The following is a 21,750-nucleotide window of genomic DNA, read 5'->3' as shown; positions in this document are numbered from 1 at the left end:
AAAACACTCGGGTAAATCCTCAGTTGAAATGCACCAACAAAAGGGAGTTAACTGTGTTTGTGTGAAAGCAGTTAGATCAGGCAGAGTAGAGGACAGGACACAGCTTGGACCAATTTAAGATCAGTCATCTGAAACTAATGGAGAGATGTATCACCAGCACACTCACGGGGCTTTGATATGTGTTAAACAAGAACCTCATCCTCAACCACCTGAATGAGGGGAGATTAGGCGTTAATGTGTCAGGGACGGTGTGAGCCAGAACAGGAGTGGAGTGACTTACACTAAACAAAAATATAAATGCAACATGTAAAGTATGTTTCATGAGCTGAAATAAAAGATCCCACATATTCCATATGCACAAAAAGCTTATTTCGCTCTTATTTTGTGCACAAATTTGATTACATCCCTGTTAGTGAACATTTCTCCTTCGCCAAGATAATCCATCCACCTGACAGGTGTGGCATATCAAAAGCTGGTTTAAATGGCATGATTATTACACAGGTGTACCATATGATGGGGACAATAAAAGGCCACTTTTTTCATTAGAATCCTTTTCGAGTTGCCATGTGGCTTGGTGAGTCTACTCACATGGAAGGTGAGTCCCTGCTCTGAACACACACACAGCTCTGTTACTAATTTGCCTAGTGAGCAGATACCCGACAGTATTAAACCCCACTCAGACTTCTAACAGGGTGCTGGCAAGGCTCTCTCCCTCTCTGTGTGTAGCTCAGTCCTATCTACACAATGAGAGGGGCCTCCCTCCGAGTGCCATGGGTGTATGCACTTTACAAGGAGCACTGAAGCAGTTGTTTTAGTCACACAACACACACACACCACTGCATCAGAGGCCCCATCTACGTTACACTCAATACACTATAACCAACCACTACGATGCTATTACAAAATCTACTTTAAAACAGAACAATTACAGAATTACATTCAGAGAGAGTGAAAGTAAAAGGAAAGAGGGAGACTTGGCCATAGACTGTTTGTGGTGATAACATAACACTGCTTAGTTAGGTATGAACCACTGAAGTGGGTGACACCATTAACATACAAAGCAGGCAGAGATGTGAAACTTCGGACCTGGCGGGACAGCCAGTGGCAAGGTCGGGAGGTGTGTTACAGCCAAAGGCGGCGTTTGAATGGAGTGTGTGACGTAGGGCTGACCCCATTTAGTCGACTGGTCGATTGTTTGGGCGATAGGCTGTTGGTCGACCAAGATTTCTTTAGTCGATCAGAAGCAAAAAATAAAAAAGATAATTATGGTGTACAAGACAACTGTCTGAGTCGCGCCTGTCTGAGTGGACGAATCCATTGTGGAGGCTGTGGGGATGGCACAGTCCATCACTAAGACGTGCTAATGAAATTGTATATGGTTAAGGACAATGGGGCAACACGAATAAAAATATTATCTTGTCACAAAAGCGCTTTCTCACGTGTTTGATAACGGTCACTGTCCGCGGTTCTGAAACATCAGTGCGCTGTTGAATTGGCGCATTTTCCTAGACCATGTTTCTGTGTGTATAAGAGCAAAGTTAACCAGCATATTGATGTTGAGAACAATGTTGCAGAGGCAGCAGCGGAATTAGGAAACGAGAAAACAGCCCTTGCCTTAATTGTCTAATAAAAGTAAGGAGCGGGGAAAACAATTTAATTAGGTCTATAAATCAATAGCCTAACTGTTAAATGTGCTTGGCTATATAAATCATCCATATACAGTTGAAGTCGGAAGTTTACGCACACTTAGGCTGGAGTCATTAAAACTAATTTTTCAACCACTTCACAAATATCTTGTTAACAAACTATAGTTTTGGCAAGTCGGTTAGGACATCGACGTTGTGCATGACAAGTAATTTTTCCAACAATTCTTTACAGACAGATTATTTCACTTATAATTCACTGTATCACAATTCAGTGGGTCAGAAGTTTACATACACTAAGTTGACTGTGCCTTTAAACAGCTTGGGAAAAATCGACAAAATTATGTCATGGCTTTAGAAGCTTCAACATTGTAAAAACGATTCTGGGCCCTCAGTTTCCCGCACCAGTAAGCTCGGGACAGACACAGCTGTAGGCTATTTGCACAAGGGATAAGAAGTAATCAGGTAGGCCTATTTTATGACGTTTCAACTGGATCAGAGCATGACATTTTTCCTTTTCACGCTGAGTGGTTATCGAAATGGAGAGCGCTGGAAAGATTTTTCAAATACATTGAGGATCTATTGTCATTCTCAACGGATGTAAAACAGAATTTGTTTGCTTGCTGTTTGAGGTGAAGAAAACATTACTTTGTGAAGCTCCACAGCTCATTAGTGGTGGTGTGTTAAGCCAATCAGAAATACTATCAGATACCCAAATGGACACATTTATATACCTACATTTGTGCGCAGGCCAGGTAGCCTATAGGCCTACTTCTATGCGTTGCTCACATTGACAGTAGTGCTCCAAACAAAAGACACTGAAGACACAAAAGACACATGATCTCGCCATCACGGTTGACAACTCCGTTGTGTCCTCCTCCCAGAGTGCGAAGAGCCTTGGCGTGACCCTGGACAACACCCTGTCGTTCTCCGCTAACATCAAGGCGGTGACCCGATCCTGTAGGTTCATGCTCTACAACATTCGGAGAGTACGACCCTGCCTTACACAGGAAGCGGCACAGGTCCTAATCCAGGCACTTGTCATCTCCCGTCTGGATTACTGCAACTCGCTGTTGGCTGGGCTCCCTGCCTGTGCCATTAAACCCCTACAACTCATCCAGAATGCCGCAGCCCGTCTGGTGTTCAACCTTCCCAAGTTCTCTCACGTCACCCCGCTCCTCCGCACACTCCACTGGCTTCCAGTTGAAGCTCGCATCTGTTACAAGACCATGGTGCTTGCCTATGGAGCTGTGAGGGGAACGGCACCTCCGTACCTTCAGGCTCTGATCAGTCCCTACACCCAAACGAGGGCATTGCGTTCATCCACCTCTGGCCTGCTGGCTCCCCTTCCTCTGCGGAAGCATAGTTCCCGCTCAGCCCAGTCAAAACTGTTCACTGCTCTGGCACCCCAATGGTGGAACAAGCTCCCTCCCGACGCCAGGACAGCGGAGTCACTCACCACCTTCCGGAGACATTTGAAACCTCACCTCTTTAAGGAATACCTGGGATAGGATAAAGCCGAAGAACACCATCCCAACCGTGAAACACGGGGGTGGCAGCATCATGCTGTGGGGGTGCTTTGCTACAGGAGGGACTGGTGCACTTCACAAAATAGATGGCATCATGAGGAAGGAACATTAGGTGGATATATTAAAGCAACATCTCAAGACATCAGTCAGGAAGTTAAAGCTTGGTCGCAAATGGGTCTTCCAAATGGACAATGACCCCAGGCATACTTCCAAAGTTGTGGAAATATGGCTTGAGGACAACAAAGTCAAGGTATTGGAGTGGCCATCACAAAGCCCTGACCTCAATCCTATAGAACATTTGTGGGCAGAACTGAAAAAGCGTGTGCGAGCAAGGAGGCCTACAAACCTGACTCAGTTACACCAGCTGTCAGGAGGAATGGGCCACAATTCACACAACTTATTGTGGGAAGCTTGTGGAAGGCTACCCAGAACGTTTAACCCAAGTTAAACAATTTAAAAGCAATGCTACCAAATACTAATTGAGTGTATGTAAACTTCTGACCCACTGGGAATGTGATGAATTAAATAAAAGCTGAAATAAATCATTCTCTACTATTATTCTGACATTTCACATTCTTAAAATAAAGTGGTGATCCTAACTGACCTAAGACAGGGAATTTTTACCAGGATTAAATGTCAGGAATTGTGAAAAATTGAGTTTAAAATGTATTTGGCTGAGGTGTATGTAAACTTCCGACTTCAACTGTATACAGTACCAATAATTTGTGGAATGTCTTTCCTTCTTAACGCATTTGAGCCAATCAGTTGTGTTGTGACAAGGTAGGGGTGGGTATGCAGAAGAATAATAAGCAAAGAGAAACGACAGTCCATCATTAATTTAAGACATGAAGGTCAAGTCAATACGGAACATTTCAAGAACTTTCAAAATTTCTTCAAGTGCAGTTGCAAAACCCATCAAGCGCTATGATGAAACCGGATCTCATGAGGACCGCCACAGGAAAGGAAGACCCAGAGTTACCTCTGCTGCAGAGGATAAGTTCATTAGAGTTAACTGCACCTCAGATTGCAGTCCAAATAAATGCTTCACAGAGTTCAAGTCACAGACACATCTCAACATCAACTGTTCAGAGGAGACTGCGTGAAACCAGGCCTTCATGGTCGAATTGCTGCAAAGAAACCACTACTAAAGGACACCAATAAGAAGAAGAGACTTGCTTGGGCCAAAATACACGAGCAATGGACATTAGAATGGTGGAAATCTGTCCTTTGGTCTGGAGTCCAAATCTGAGATTTTTGGTTCCAACCACTGTGTCTTTGTGAGACGCAGAGTAGGTGAACGGATGATCTACGCATGGTGTGGTTCCCACCGTGAAGCATGGAGGAGGAGGTGTGATGGTGCTTTGCTGGTGACACTGTTGGTGATTTATTTTGAATTCAAGGCACACTAAACCAGCATGACTACCACAGCATTCTGCAGCGAAACGCCATCCCATCTGGTTTGCGCTTAGTGGGACTATCATTTGTTTTTCAACAGGACAATGACCCAAAACACACCTCCAGGCTGTGTAAGGGCTAGTTGACCAAGAAGGAGAGTGATGGAGTGCTTCATCAGATGACCTGGCCTCCACAATCACACGACCTCAACCCAATTGAGATAGTTTGGGATGAGTTGGACCGCAGAGTGAAGGAAAAGCAGCAAACAAGTGCTCAGCATATGTGGGAACTCCTTCAAGACTGTTGGAAAAGCATTCCTCATGAAGCTGGTTGAGAGAATGGCAAGAGTGTGCAAAGCTGTCATCAAGGCAAAGGGTGGCTACTTTGAAGAATCTAAAATGTATTTAGAATTGTTTAATACTTTTTTGGTTACTACATGATTCCATATGTGTTATTTCATCGTTTTGATTTCTTCACTATTATTCTACAATGTAGAAAATAGTACAAATAAAGAAAAACCCTTGAATGAGTAGGTGTGTCCAAACATTTGACTGGTACTGTATATATCTACAGAAATAAGTCAGATCCTGCTTCTGTTGCCTGTTTGAGTGTTTGTTTAATAACCTACTGATTCCGTGAGCACCAAGCCTCACGCAACCACATGTCGGATAAACAATTTCACAAATGCGGCTGTTTTTAAATCTTTGCTATGCTGTAATAAAGGCTTTACTTTTTTCCCCGTTAGAAAAGCCTCTCCGGTATTACTTAATGTATTTAGTGTTGTTTACACTGTTCCAAATTGTCATAAACATTATATTTGTAATAATAGTCCTCCTTTTTCTTGATCTCGTTATTATCATAATCATCATAATAAGTAATGTCATTATCATTAGTAGGCTTAGTATAGCAGCCTTGTATAACCACCATCGAGCTGTAGGCCTAAGAGCGCATCCTGTTTAATACCGTAACTTCCTTAAGACAATAATTCAATACTTATATAGGCTACTGTATCAATCAATCATTCATTCATGTCACCACACAGCATACGAGTCATTCATGATTTGAAATGCAATCAAGCATTTAGTCAAAATAAAGCGACCCTTGAAAAATGTGTGTAAACAAATAAACCGTTGCATTTAGGCAATTGCATTCACGAATGCATGTTACTGTTTAAGTCTTTGCTGTAATAAAGGCTTTACAATTTTTTTTAAATAATTACAGACTCTCTGGTCCGCTTATAATTTATTTAGTGTTGTTTACATTGTTCCAAACGGTCAATTTTTTTTATATTGTAATCTAACAGCACCTGTTTGACACACATAATATGCACGCAGCGCTTTCTCCTTACCTTATTTTTCTTGATCTCTAGTATTTTCCACAACGAGTCTCGGCCGACCCAGATTAGTTTTTGTCAGGGACAGCCCTAGTGTGACATTTGCACACTGAACAAAAATATAAAACGCAACATGTAAAGCGTTGGTCCCATGTTTCATGAGCTGAAATAAAAGATCCCCGAAATGTTCCATTCACACAAAAACCTTATTTCTCTCAAATTGTGTGCACAACTTTGTTTACATCCCAGTTAGTGAACATTTCTCCTTTGCCAAGACAATCCATCCATCTGACAGGTGTGGCATATCAAAAGCTGATTAAAACGGCATGATCATTACACAGGTGCACCTTCTGCTGGGGACAATAAAAGTCCACTCTAAAATAGGCAGTTTTGTCACACAACACAATGCCACAGATGTCTCAAGTTGCAGTAATGACCATCAGAGCCTCTGCCAGAAAATGTAATGTTCATTTCTCTACCAATGTTGTTTTAAAGAATTTGGCAGTACATCCAACCGGCCTCACAACCGCAGACCACGTGTAACCACGCCAGCCCAGGACCGCCACATCATGTTTGGGATGCTCTGGAGCGATGTGTACGACAGAGTGTTCCAGTTCCGGCCAATATCCAGCAACTTCGTACAGCCATTGAAGAGGTTCGGGACAACTCAGTAAAATATTTGAAATTGTTGCGTTTATATTTTTTGTTCAGTTTAGATGGGAAACCGAATAGACAAAGGAGGAATGTTGTTGAAAGAAGTCAGCCAGGAACCAATGGGTCTCTCTTCTCTGCCTCACCATGTATGTGAGTGTGTAGTGGATTTCACCCACTCAATTACAGCGGACAGAAAGTGTAGGCCATTCCTCGGGAGGACTAGCAATCATGATTCGTAATGAAACACTACTACTCTACTCCATCTAAAGATAGTGTGAGGAAAGGCCTTCTCTCTACTTCACTTTTCCCAAATTACATCAATTACAGGTTGTGAGTAAAACATACAGAAATCTAGAAAAGATAGACTACCGTTGTTTTCGGTAATGCAAAGATTTCTGATGTAGGCTAATTTTCATTAATGACTGACCTATCCACCACAAATATTGCAAACATTTCAACATCACAACATTTTCAAAATCATTCAAACATATTGATGATATCATGCATTAGTAGTTGTTTGAGAATCGAGATATCACTGGAAGGACAGCAGACAACACAATAAGGAGAGAGAGAGATTCCTCCAGGGGTAACAACCACACCCCAGTAGCCAGGTCTAACCCCCAGGATCAGGATGCGCGCACACACACACACCAGCTGCTGTCTGATCACCAAGACTACACACACCTCCTGGTGCATGAGGTGAGTGGGAGGGAAATGGATAGACAGAACTAAGCTCACCTGGTAGTAGTTCTTGACGTGCCTGATCACAATGTTGAGGTTCTGGATTCGTAGGTTCACATCATTGTTCACATTCTTATTCACTCGCTGGTTGGTGGGGCTGGGGTCTCTGGATAATAAAATACAATAAATTACATGACAACCTAGTTTACAACAACTTTTTTAACAACTACAAAAAACTACAGCATTTTCCTTTCCTGAGGATTATTTTGGCTATGCATATTTTCTCCCAAAAGCTGCTTAGTCTGGCATGCAGGAGGCGAGACTTATGTATATAATCCTATAGGTTCTTAGGCTATTAGCTTCCCTTTTTATGTGCACCAACTCCAGTGAATGAGTTGCTTTTATCAAATATCAACACAAAAGGAAAATACTAGATTACTTTTGGTGATTATGCTATACTTTAGATCGGAACGGCATATATAATATGAAGCTTATTCAGAACATGCCGGCAGAGCTGGGAAGATTATCGACACCGACCATAACGATCACTTAACGCAGGGATTTTGCTGATACCGTTCATTACGATAAGTTGCCTATACTAGAGAAACGTTAGAAATTAAATACGTTTGCTAATATGGGTGATTGTTAATGGGACAATTGATGGCTACAACCATCAAACTAGTAGTAGTAGTTTAAAAGGATCATTTAAAAAAAAACAATGGTGCACATTAATGTTATAAACATATCGTTCTATTTATTATTATCGCATAAATTCAGGCAATTTATCACAATATAGATTTTTGTCCATAACACCCAGCTCTAACAGACGTGATGTCATTCTTTCCTCGAAACAAGGAGACCAAGAATACCCGATTGTTTTGTTTAGAGACTTAATATTATTATGGAAGCACATGGCTTTTATAAATAGCATTGTTCACCTACACAAGCTGGAAACACACACAAGGTCCCCACAGGAGAGGGTTCAACCCTCAAAGCGAAACATTTAAAATACCCTTGAAATACATTGAGCTGATCAATATTACAACATTTAAAACTGGTCACATGACTACTGTACTTGCAAAGTAAACAGTGAGTGGACATTGTACCAGTTCTAGCCTGATAACGGCACCCCTATTCCCTATACAGTGGATTCGGAAAGTATTCAGACCCCTTGACTTTTTCCACAAAGCAAAAACAGGTTCAGTCATTTTTGGAAATGTAATAAAAATAAAACTGAAATATCACATTTACTTAAGTATTCAGACCCTTTACTCAGTATTTAGTTGAAGCGCCTTTGGCAGTGATCACAGCCTCAAGTCTTCTTGGGTATGACACTACAAGCTCGGCACACCTGTATTTGGGGAGTTTCTCCCATTCTTCTCTGCAGATCCTCTCAAGCTCTGTCAGGTTGGATGGGGAGCGTCGCTGCACAGCTATTTTCAGGTCTCTCCAGAGATGTTCGAACGGGTTCAAGCCAGGCTCTGGCTGGGCCACTCAATGACATTCAGAGACTTGTCCTGAAGCCACTCCTGTGTTGTCTTGGCTGTCTGCTTTGGGTCGTTGTCCTGTTGGAAGGTGAACTGTCGCCCCAGTCTGAGGTCCTGAGTGCTCTGGAGCAGGTTTTCATCAAGGATCTCTCTGTACTTTGCTTCGTTAATCTTTCTCTCGATCCTGACTAGTCTCCCAGTCCCTGCCGCTGAAAAACATCCCCACAGCATGATGCTGCCACAACCATGCTTCACCGTAGGGATGGTGCCAGGTTTCCTCCAGACATGATGCTTGGCATTCAGGACAAAGAGTTCCCTCTTGGTTTCATCAGACCAGAGAATCTTGTTTTTAATGGTCTGAGAGTCTTTAGGTACCTTTTGGCAAACTCCAAGCAGGCTGTCATGTGCCTTTTACTGAGGAGTGTCTTCCATCTGGCCACTACCATAAAGGCCTGATTGGTGGAGTGCTGCAGAGATAGTTGTCCTTCTGGAAGGTTCTCCCATCTCCACAGAGGAAATCTGGAGCTCTTTCAGAGTGACCATCGGGTTCTTGGTCACCTCCCTGACCAAGGCCCTTCTCCCCCGATTGCTCAGTTTGGCCGGGCGGCCAGCTCTAGGAAGAGTCTTGGTGGTTCCAAACTTCTTCCATTTAAGAATAATAGAGGCCACTGTTTTCTTGGGGACCTTCAATGCTGCAGACATTTTTGGTACCCTTCCCCAGATCTGTGCCTCGACACAATCCTGTCTCGGAGCTCTACGGACAATTCCTTCCACCTCATGGCTTGGTTTTTGCTCTGACATGCACTGTCAACTGTGGGACCTTATATAGACAGGTGTGTGCCTTTCCAATCAAGTTGTAGAAACAGCTCAAGGGTGATCAATGGAAACAGGATGCACCTGAGCTCAATTTCGAGTCTCATAGCAAAGGGTCTGAATACTTATGTAAATAAGGATTCTGTTTTTTATATTTAATACATTTGCAAAAAATTCTAAAACCTGTTTTCACTTTGTCGTTATGGGGTATTGTGTGTAGATTGATGAGGAAAAAAATGTATTCAATCAATTTTAGAATAAGGCTTTAAATGCGGAAAAAGGGAAGGGGTCTGAATATTTTCCGAATGCACTGTATATAGTGCAATACTTTTGATCAGAGGGTTCCCTTTCAGATGGAGCCCATGTTCTTGGCTAGGGTGGGCTGATTGGAGGGCCTGCCCTGGATAGGCGTTGTTTGTGCCAACCTCATTTACATATATTTTGTGGGCACACCATGCAGATGCTGCCAGGCTTGGCCCGGTATTCCAGTATGTCTCTGGAAGGGCTTTAGTTTAAAAACAACCTGCCTTTAGTTCTACCTTTACAGCCTTCTCTGACATGGCCCATGGCTATTTCCAGTTCCCATTGGGAGGTTGGGAAAGCAAGGTCTGTATCCAAAAAGCCCCTCAGGGAGTAGGAGGGCTGATCTAGGTTCAGCGCTCCCCTGTCCATCTAATCTTATGTATTATTATCTAGAAGGTAAAGCTAATCCTATATCAGCACTACTAGAATACAGGCCCAGAGCATGCTTGAGTAGTGGAGAAACATCCCATGAAGAATAGAATAGAGGGTATCTGGAACAGCCAGAGGGGTCTTTAACCACATACAGTATGTATCCTCACGTACATCTAAAGCTGAGTACATTGGCACACACAGGAGGTCTGTGTACACATAGGAAATCTGATGAGGTCTGGTGGGTAATGAGAGTAGGCAGAGGGGCTGTATGTGTGTGTGTGGAGTGAGTTCTGCTGCTGGAAATGCTGGCCTTGAGGATTCCAGCTCTCCACTCATCTGTGGAAGAGGTTTAACGTAAACAGCTCAGACACCTGTGTGTGCGGGTGCGTGCGCATGTGTGTATCGAAGTCGACCAGAGAGGAACTAGGCTATACACTGAGTGTACAAAACATTAAGAACCTCTGCTCTTTCCATGACAGACTGACCAGGTGAATGCTATGATCCCTTATTGATGTCACTTGTAAATCCACTTCAAATCAGTGTAGATGAAGGAGAGGAGACAGGTTAAATAAGGATTTTTAAGCCATGAGACAATTGAGAGGAGAGGGGGCCTGTCCAGTTAGCACAGCTGGGAGCAACACAAAGGGACAGACGCTAGGCACAGGAAGAGAGTGAGGGAAAGAAGAGAAGAGCATAATTAAAGGAGAGAGAAAAGTGGTAGCTGATGTCAGAAACCATCACTTTAATTGGTCAAACTAAACAAATGAGCACACAATTGGAATATAATTGTTGACCATGATTACTTTGATGAAGTACACTGCTCAAAAAAATAAAGGGAACACTAAAATAACACATCCTAGATCTGAATGAATGAAATAATCTTATTAAATACTTTTTTCTTTACATAGTTGAATGTGCTGACAACAAATTCACACAAAAATTATCAATGGAAATCAAATTTATCAACGCATGGAGGTCTGGATTTGGAGTCATCCTCTGGCGAGCACATGGAGGGCTGTGCGGCCCCCCAAAGAAATGCCAACCCACACCATGACTTACCCACCGCCAAACCGGTCATGCTGGAGGATGTTGCAGGCAGCAGAACGTTCTCCACGGCGTCTCCAGACTCTGTCACGTGCTCAGTGTGAACCTGCTTTCATCTCTGAAGAGCACAGGGCGCCAGTGGCGAATTTGCCAATCTTGGTGTTCTCTGGCAAATGCCAAATGTCCTGCACGGTGTTGGGCTGTAAGCACAACCCCCACCTGTGGACGTCGGGCCCTCATACCACCCTCATGGAGTCTGTTTCTGACCGTTTGAGCAGACACATGCACATTTGTGGCCTGCTGGAGGTCATTTTGCAGGGCTCTGGCAGTGCTCCTCCTGCTCCTCCTTGCACAAAGGCGGAGGTAGCGGTCCTGCTGCTGGGTTGTTGCCCTCCTACGGCCTCCTCCACGTCTCCTGATGTACTGGCCTTTCTCCTGGTAGCGCCTCCATGCTCTGGACACTACGCTGACAGACACAGCAAACCTTCTTGCCACAGCTCGCATTGATGTGCCATCCTGGATGAGCTGCACTACCTGAGCCACTTGTGTGAGTTGTAGACTCCGTCTCATGCTACCACTAGAGTGAAAGCACCGCCAGCATTCAAAAGTGACCAAAACATCAGCCAGGAAGCATAGGAACTGAGAAGTGGTCTGTGGTCACCACCTGCAAAACCAGTCCTTTATTGGGGGTGTCTTGCTAATTGCCTATAATTTCCACCTGTTGTCTATTCCATTTGCACAACAGCATGTGAAATGTATTGTCAATTAGTGTTGCTTCCTACGTGGACAGATTGATTTCACAGAAGTGTGATTGACTTGGAGTTACATTGTGTTGTTTAAGTGTTCCCTTTATTTTTTTGAGCAGTGTATGTCAATGAAGAAAAGAGTGTAAACTACACTAAAGAGCTTGGTTTATGTGACTGAAGCAGACCGAACAACACACATACACCTGTACTTCAAGACATCAATGGGAAACAAGACGGCTGTCAAGCTGTTCTCCATGCAATAGTTCAAGAGAACAGTAGTCAGACCTTCTGGATTTACTTTTTCACAGGCTGAATTAAGCTTCTATGACACAGTCACAACATTACAGGGAGTTTCTTACAAAAACTTGTGAATGTTCACTGACTGCACAGGCTCAGCCTGCAATTCAGAGTAGGCATACATAGCTTCCCTTTGAAGTTAGAGCACAGGATGTGGTTCAAAACCCTGAGACAGGTTCAGAGAAAGCCTGAGCCATATTATTTTGTCAGACAATGTCTGGGCAGTCAAAGCTGTCATCAAGGCAAAGGGTGGCTATTTGAGGAATCTCAAATATAACATATTTTGATTTGATAAACAATTTTATGTTACTACATGATTACATATGTATTATTTCATAGTTTTGATGTCTTCAATATTATTCTACAATGTAGAAATAAAGAAAAACACTTGAATGAGTAGGTGTTCTAAAACCTTTGACCGACAGTGTACATACTTCTTTAATAGATGCACATACATTTCCCTTAACAGTGAGATGGGTGTGTTCACTGTTTTCAGTGTACAAAATTAATCTTTGAGCTCAAGATCTCTGATGCTGTGGGAGGTTTCCTAGTCATAACCAAACAGACAGTCAGGGAGCATAATCACTAGACAGTCAGGGAGCATCAAAAATAACAAAAACGATGGATAGCGGGACTATATTTAACAAATTGACAGCAAGGAAATATAACACATTTTCAGTTCAGCCCTCCGGAACTCGTTGAAGACCGAATGTGGCCCGAGGCAAAATTTGTTAGACACCCCTGATCTAGAGCGAGAGAGGCAGGGACAGAGAGATACTTTAGGATAACATTGACTCATGAGGGGCAGGAAAGAAGCTAAAAGAGTGAGTGAGAGTCCAGTCAGGGAGCCATGAAGGCATGGGGAGCGTTTCTGAACAGTCAGATAGCAGGGGAAGCCATGCCAGGATGAACACAGTCAGATACCAGGGGAAGCCATGCCAGGATGTGGTTACGAAAGGAGGTAGATTGAGGCCACACACTCACATGTGTGTCATGATTTTGTGCAGGAAGACCCCATCCACCAGATCCATGAACATGGAGAGCTTGTCCTCTGAGCCACAGCCCAGGGGTCCAAAGGTCTTCACCTGCAGGGAGGGGAGGAAAGGGAAGACAGGAATAGATTACTCTAAGCGCTCAGCTCACCTATGAAGAGATGGGCCACATCTGGGTGTTAGTACTTTCAGTTTCCAAGAATACACACAGACATTTCCTGCTCTGACAGCCATCAATGCAAGTTCCATACTCTCTATATGTCTAAGACTGAGCATGTAAAATATATTTAGACTGTAGATATAGGAGCCAGGAGGTACTGTAGGTGGGAAAGGGGACACCTAGTCAGTTGCACAACTGAATGCATTCAACTGAAATGTGTGTTCAGCATTTAACCTAACCCCTAAGAAACAGACAGGTGTGGGGGGGGCTGCCTTAATCAACATCCACGTCATCAGTGCCCGGGGAGCAGTTCTTGTTGGGGGTTAACTACCTTGCTCAAGGGCAGATTTTCCACCTTGCTGGCTCGGGGGTTTGAATCAGCGACCTTTTGGTTACTGGCCCAACGCTCTTAACTGCTATGCTGTAGGCCTGTCATTACACTGGTCTACCCAAATGATGCACTCTCCTTTCATAGCCTGGTGGCATGGTGTATTGTACTGTAGCCATAGCCTGGTGCTATCCTGAATGTGCTTTAGCCATAGCCTGGTTCCACAGTGTAACCCTGTGTTGTAGCCAACACTCCTATCATGCCATGCATCTACGTGGCCATGCCACATATTCACGCTGCTTCATGTGGCCATGCCATGTGTCCACGTTGCTTCATGTGGCCATGCAATGTATCCACGTTGCTTCATGTGGCCATGCCACGTATTCACGCTGCTTCATGTGGCCATGCCATGTGTCCACGTTGCTTCATGTGGCCATGCCACGTATTCACGTTGCTTCATGTGGCCATGCCATGTATCCACGTTGCTTCATGTGGCCATGCCATGTATCCACGTTGCTTCATGTGGCCATGCAATGTATCCACGTTGCTTCATGTGGCCAAGCCATGTATCCACGTTGCTTCATTTGGCCATGCAATGTATCCACGTTGCTTCATGTGGCCAAGCCATGTATCCACGTTGCTTCATTTGGCCATGCCATGTATCCACGTTGCTTCATTTGGCCATGCCATGTATCCACGTTGCTTCATTTGGCCATGCCATGTATCCAAGTAGCCAAGCCATGTATCCACGTTGCTTCATTTGGCCATGCCATGTACAGTGAGGGAAAAAAAGTATTTGATCCCCTGCTGATTTTGTACATTTGCCCACTGACAAAGAAATGATCAGTCTATAATTTTAATAGTAGGTTTATTTGAACAATGAGAGACAGAATAACAAAAAAATCCTGGAAAACGCATATCAAAAATGTTATAAATTGATTTGCATTTTAATGAGGGAAATAAGTATTTGACCCCCTCTCAATCTGAAAGATTTCTGGCTCCCAGGTGTCTTTTATACAGGTAACGAGCTGAGATTAGGAGCACACTCTTAAAGGGAGTGCTCCTAATCTCAGTTTGTTACCTGTATAAAAGACACCTGTCCACAGAAGCAATCAATCAATCAGATTCCAATCTCTCCACCATGGCCAAGACCAAAGAGCTCTCCAATGATGTCAGGGACAAGATTGTAGACCTACACAAGGCTGCAATGGGCTACAACACCATCGCCAAGCTGCTTGCTGAGAAGGTGACAACAGTTGGTGCGATTATTTGCAAATGGAAGAAACAAAAGACCTGTCAATCTCCCTCGGCCTGGGGCTCCATGCAAGATCTCACCTCATGGAGTTGCAATGATCATGAGAACGGTGAGGAATCAGCCCAGAACTACACGGGACCATAGTCACCAAGAAAACAATTGGTAACACACTACGCCGTGAAGGACTGAAATCCTGCAGCGCCCGCAAGGTCCCCCTGCTCAAGAAAGCACATATACAGGCCCGTCTGAAGTTTGCCAATTAACATCTGACTGATTCAGAGGAGAACTGGGTGAAAGTGTTGTGGTCAGATGAGACCAAAACCGAGCTCTATGGCATCAACTCAACTCGCCGTGTTTGGAGGAGGAGGAATGCTGCCTATGACCCCAAGAACCCCATCCCCACCGTCAAACATGGAGGTGGAAACATTATGCTTTGGGGGTGTTTTTCTGCTAAGGGGACAGGACAACTTCACCGCATCAAAAGGGACAATGGACGGGGCCATGTACCGTCAAATCTTGGGTGAGAACCTCCTTCCCTCAGCCAGGGCATTGAAAATGGGTATTCCAGCATGACAATGACCCAAAACACACGGCCAAGGCAACAAAGGAGTGGCTCAAGAAGAAGCCCATTAAGGTCCTGGAGTGGCCTAGCCAGTCTCCAGACCTTAATCCCATAGAAAATCTGTGGAGGGAGCTGAAGGTTCGAGTTGCCAAACGTCAGCCTCGAAACCTTAATGACTTGGAGAAGATCTGCAAAGAGGAGTGGGACAAAATCCCTCCTGAGATGTGTGCAAACCTGGTGGCCAACTAAAAGAAACATCTGACATCTGTGATCGTCAACAAGGGTTTTGCCACCAAGTACTAAGTCATGTTTTGCAGAGGGGTCAAATACTTATTTCCCTCATTAAAATGCAATTCAATTTATAACATTTTTGACATGGATTTTTTTGTTGTTATTCTGTCTCTCACTGTTCAAATAAACCTTCCATTAAAATTATAGACTGATCATGTCTTTGTCAGTGGGCAAACGTACAAAATCAGCAGGGGATCAAATACCTCTTTCCCCTCTGTATCCACGTGGCCATGTCATGTATCCAAGTTGCTTCATGTGGGCATGCCATGTATCCACGTTGCTTCATGTGGCCATGCCATGTATCCAAGTGGCCAAGCCATATATCCAAGTGGCCATGCCATGTATCCACGTTGCTTCATGTGGCCATGCCATGTATTTCATGTGGCCATGCCATGTATCCACGTTGCTTCATGTGGCCATGCCATGTATCCACGTGGCCATGCCATGTATCCAAGTTGCTTCATGTGGCCATGCCATGCATTTCATGTGGCCATGCCTTGTATCCACGTTGCCATGCATTCATGTTTTGTATGGCAATAAACAAACCCAGAGAGGAGTTGTCTAAAGTTGGACCACCAGGCTAGTCTTCTGATCCAATCTAGCATAGCCTATACTGCCCTCATCTTTCTACAGTCGTGGTCAAAGGTTTTGAGAATTGGTCTTCACAAAGTTTGCTGCTTTAGTGTTTTTAGATATTTTTGTCAAATGTTACTATGGTATACTCAAGTATAATTACAAGCATTCCATAAGTGTCAAAGGCTTTTATTGACAATTACATTAAGTTTATGCAAAGAGTCAATTTTTGCAGTGTTGACCCTTCTTTTTCAAGACCTCTGCAATCCGCCCTGGCATGCTGTCAATTAACTTCTGGGCCACATCCTGACTGATGACAGCCCATTCTTGCATAATCAATGCTTTGTCAGAATTTGTGGGTTTTTGTTTGTCCACCTGCCTCTTGAGGATTGACCACAAGTTCTCAATGGGATTAAGGTCTGGGGAGTTTCCTGGCCATGGACCCAAAATGTCGATGTTTTGTTCCCAGAGCCACTTAGTTATCACTTTTGCCTTATGGCAAGGCGGTCCATCATGCTGGAAAAGGCATTGGCCGTCACCAAACTGTTCTTGGATGGTTGGGAGAAGTTGCTCTCGGAGGATGTGTTGGTACCATTCTTTATTCATGGCTGTGTTCTTAGGCAAAATTGTGAGTGAGCCCACTCCCTTGGCTGAGAAGCAACCCCACACATGAATGGTCTCAGGATGCTTTACTGTTGGCATGACACAGGACTGATGGTAGCGCTCACTTTGTCTTCTCCGGACAAGCTTTTTTCCGGATGCCCAAACAATCGGAAAGGGGATTCATCAGAGAAAATGACTTTACCCCAGTCCTCAGCAGTCCAATCCCTGTACCTTTTGCAGAATATCAGTCTGTCCCTGAAGTTTTTCCTGGAGAGAAGCGGCTTCCTCGCTGCCCTTCTTGACACCAGGCCATCATCCAAAAGTCTTCGCCTCACTGTGCGTGCAGATGCACTCCCACCTGCCTGCTGCCATTCCTGAGCAAGCTCTGCACTGGTCAATGTCAGACATGCAGAAAATATCAAAGATTAACACTTTTGGTCCTATCAAATTCTCTTGAGATGAAATTTGGTCGCCTATAAATCCAATAGCTATTCAGTAAATATGTGTAAATGAACAGCTACAGGTAACTGTCTAAATAAAGGAAACACTTAAGTAAACAACGGATACAAAGTATTACTGAACAAAAATATAACGCAACATGCTACAATTTCAACCATTTTACTGAGTTAGAGTTCATATAAGGAAATCAGTCAATTGAAATGCATTCATTAGGCCCTAATCTAGGGATTTTACATGACTGGGCAGGGGCGAAACCATGGGTGGGCATAGGGCCACCCACTTGGGAGCAAGGCCCACCCACTGGGGAACCAGGCCCAGCCAATCAGAATGAGTTTTTCCCCACAAAAGGGCTTTATTATAGAAATAAATACCCCTCAGTTTCATCAGCAGTCCGGGTATCTGGTCTCAGAAGATTCCGCAGGTAAGGAAGCCGGATGTGGAGGTCCTGGGCTGGCATGGTCTGCGGTTGTGAGGCCGGTTGGACATACTGCCAAATTCTCTTAAACAACGGAGGCGGCTTATGGTAGAGATACGTACATTAAATTATCTGGCAACAGCTCTGTTGGACATTCCTGCAGTCAGCATGACAATTACACGCTCCCTCAACTTGAGACATCTGTGGCATTGGGTTGTGTGACAAAACTGCACATTTTAGAATGGCCTTTTATTGCCCCCAGCACAAAATGCACCTGTGTAATGATCATGCTGTTTAATCAGCTTCTTGATATGCCACATCTGTTAGGTGGATGGATTTTCTTGGAAAATAAGAAATGCTCACTAACAGGGATGTAAACAAATTTGTGCACAATTTGAGAGAAATACGCTTTTTGTGCATATGGAAAATTTCTGAGATCTTTTATTTCACCTCATGAAACATGGGACCAACATTTTACATGTAGCGTTTATATTTTTGTTCAGTATATATTGAAAGCAGCCGCTTCCACACAGGTGTTGTTCCTGAGTTAAGCAATTAACGTCCAATCATGCTTAGGGTCATGTATAAAAATGCGAAGTTGCTCATTATTTTGGCTACCATGACTAGAAGAGATTAGTGACTTTGAAAGAGGGGTCTCAAGTGAGGATGAGGGGTCTCAAAGGAGGATAGGGTGTTTAAAGTGTGTGCCAGTCACCAGATCTAAACCCAATTTAAATGGGAGATTTAAAGTGCCTGAGACAGCGTTTTCCACCACAATCAACACCAAATGATGGAGTTTCTCGTGGAATAATTGTTGCATCCCTTCAATAGTCAGTAACTCTGCTACTGTACGTGTGAGACAGAAAAACGAACATGTGAAACATACTGTATCACTAGGACTGGTTTAGCAGATTGAGTTCAAAATATAATTAAAGTGGCCAACAGCAGTTTAACAGGACACACCAACACAGCTGAATTATTCTCAGCCATTGAGTGTTTGCTCTGAGTACACTACATTTAGTCTAGGCTACTTACCCACACCACCAGCGGGGTATCCATGAAGTTTCCCATCAACTCTGACACTGTAATATCCATTTTGAGAAACTTCAGACAATTCCTCCCAGTTCTTAAATCCGAAAATTAGTGGTCACCGCCCGAACGTTCACGGTAACTCATTATTCGTCTCGAGGGACCTTGCATGCCTGCTCGAGACTGAACAATGCCGTGAGGCATCGAAGATAAACCGCACGTTGTTGGGGATCTAGCGATAACAAATCATCACCGCGATATAGTTTCCCATGACGAAAAAATGCTGTAATGAAAACAAAAAAAATCCAGTGCAGGTCACAGTCTTTCAAAAAATGTAGGCGCCGTTTTCAGAGTCCATCTTTAGACGAAGTTAATCTTAAACCGTAATAAAGCAGACGCGTTCACACTTGCAAGCAACACTTATTTCGCACACAGGAAAACCTAACGTAGTTGGCGCATCATCCAACATGTAACCGAATGAATAGCGCGCTTCAGTGACAGCACGGATAGCCAATCAAATCTGCTATACGACCTCAAACCAAACAGAGAACAGCCAATCCACGACCCCAGAAAACTGACCAAAACATGAAATATTTTAAATTGCCCAAGAGTACTCTCCACTGTCCAGAACCAATAACTGCAGTTATTGGCTATTGAGAATGGGAAACACTCTTTTCACTACACTTCGGTACTGAAGTGTCTTTTTCGTAGCAGGTTAGGATAATTAACGTAACAGGTTAGGAGACTGAGGTTAAGGTTAGAAAATGCTCTCCTAACCTGCTACGAAAATCACTTTGTATTGAAGAGTGTGTCCCTCCCTACTGAGTGTGTCCTTATTGAGAATCGGTCAATCAGAGGTCCTGGTAGAACAAATGTAGGTGTATCATCACACTCATCACAGCAGCAAAATAATAAATGAAGGATACACAAGTCCTTTCATTCCGTAACAGTGACAAAATAACATACTGTAAAAGTTGTAATTCTTTCCCAGACATATTTTAGGAAAACCATTTTCAAAATGGAACACACGTGGTAAAATAGCAGAATAGCAGGGACCTTGCACACAAGGGGATAAAGGTATTGCACTGTACAGAAGAAGAAAACATCTATTGTGTGTGTACATAAAACCATAGTTTAGTCTACCTACCAGAATCCAATTAGAAGCACTGCTGCTATACTTTCATGTGGTGTCCATGGTGCATCTCACTGTAACCCCTGCTGTCCAGAGGTTAACATGTCAGCTAGTTTAGTAGAAGCTATGCCACTTGGTAAACAGTCAGTGATATCAATAGACAATCAAATAGAAAAAAAGGAAAAGAGTTGAACGCTGTTACACTCATATTATTTAATGCAGTTCTCACAATGTATTAAACAATGGAGATATAATAATGTGACTTTTTCTTTTTTAACTTATTTACATTTTTGTTTCATTATATTTTATTATACACCGAAGTATATATATATATATATATATATATATATATATATATATATATATATATATTTTATATATAACAAAACATGACATAGAAAGTAACACTTAACATTACATAGTCTCTCATGACAACTTATCGAGTAGTTGATTTGGTTCTGGGTGTCGATATTACCTGGCATAACAATATTAGTAATAGACAATATTCAACATAATATTTTTAACAACCACAGAACCACTTACAAGCAAGTCTACAGATGCACACACTGACACACATTCACTCACTCACACGCATTCAAGCACTCACCTACTTCAGTTTTTCCCCTCTGCTATGGCTTTTTCTAGCTGTAGATAATATAACATCTCACCCCAGTTCAAAGTCTGGGTCTAAGTTTTATTTCTAGTTTTGGAGTATGATTATTGACAAAACAAAGACAATGAAATGTCTTGGAAAGGAAATTAAGAAGGTTTTAGAGTGATTTACTCTTAGTTCTTTTTCTATGAACTAAGTTGTGAGTGCTGGGGTGACTGAAGGCTTCACATGCTTGATAATCCTCTCCCACAGTCAGAGCAGTGTTAAAGGCTTCTTCTATCATGTACTCTCTGATGACTGGTTAGGTGACATGATGCAGTGATGGTATCTCTGATGTTTTCGCTGGTGAACTTTGAGCGTACTTAGTTGAGAGAAACTCACCCCACAGGAGTAAGGGTTTTTCTCCAGTATGTATTCACTGATGTTTTTTCAGGCTACACTGTATTGAGAAACTCACCCCACAAGTCAGAACAGGAGTAAGGTTTTTCTCTAGTATGTATTCTCTGATGTATTTGCAGGCTAGACTGCTATAAGAATCTCCTCCCACAGTCAGAGCAGGAGTAAGGTCTATCTCTCTGATGAGAATCTTTGAATTCTCCAGGCAAAGCTATGGAGAACAAAACAAATGTAACTTTTTGTTGGCAAATCGTATTAGTATCATGATGAGATAATATCTACCTCTATCAATAAAAATGGAGATATAATAATTTAGTCAAACTATTTACCCCCTCTTGATATGGCCTGCTCTTACCTCGATAAACAGGTTTCCCAATCTCCTCCTCCTCCTCTTCAGCATTAATAACATTCAGCCCCAGAGTTTGAATGCAGTCTTCCAGCTTCACTGATGCCATCTCTGGATCCTGCAGTGCACACTGGGCTCCACTGTTACAATCAGGACCCAGTAGGTTTGGGTGTGGGAGGAGAGCAGCAGGCTAGGTTTGTCCTCACCGTCCCACAACAAAGAATATACAATTACATCCTAGATAAATATTGTATCTTATTAACCACCTTAACATCCACAGTTTTCTTGCACGTAAAGTC

General features: G+C 43.1%; 1 protein-coding gene across 1 annotated transcript in view; it reads right to left on the bottom strand.

Moving 5' to 3' along the window:
- LOC311102682 (protein Daple-like) overlaps nt 1-19,404 on the bottom strand; it is a 103,401-nt gene extending 83,997 nt beyond the window's left edge. Inside the window, exons 1-3 of the mRNA XM_084144053.1 lie at nt 18,971-19,404; nt 13,282-13,382; nt 7,293-7,401 (exon numbers count right to left, since the gene is read on the bottom strand). Of these exons, the coding sequence (XP_084000179.1) occupies nt 7,293-7,401; nt 13,282-13,382; nt 18,971-19,030 (270 nt within the window). The 5' untranslated portion in view covers nt 19,031-19,404. The remainder of the gene's footprint in view (nt 1-7,292; nt 7,402-13,281; nt 13,383-18,970) is intronic.
- Nucleotides 19,405-21,750: the final 2,346 nt, after the last annotated feature.

Source organism: Coregonus lavaretus (genome assembly GCF_964263955.1).
Source record: "Coregonus lavaretus genome assembly, chromosome: 27".
In the NCBI taxonomy this organism is placed as follows: Eukaryota; Metazoa; Chordata; class Actinopteri; order Salmoniformes; family Salmonidae; genus Coregonus; species Coregonus lavaretus.
The sequence above is the reverse complement of the archived record's forward strand: the minus strand, read 5'-3'. Positions and strand labels throughout refer to the sequence as shown.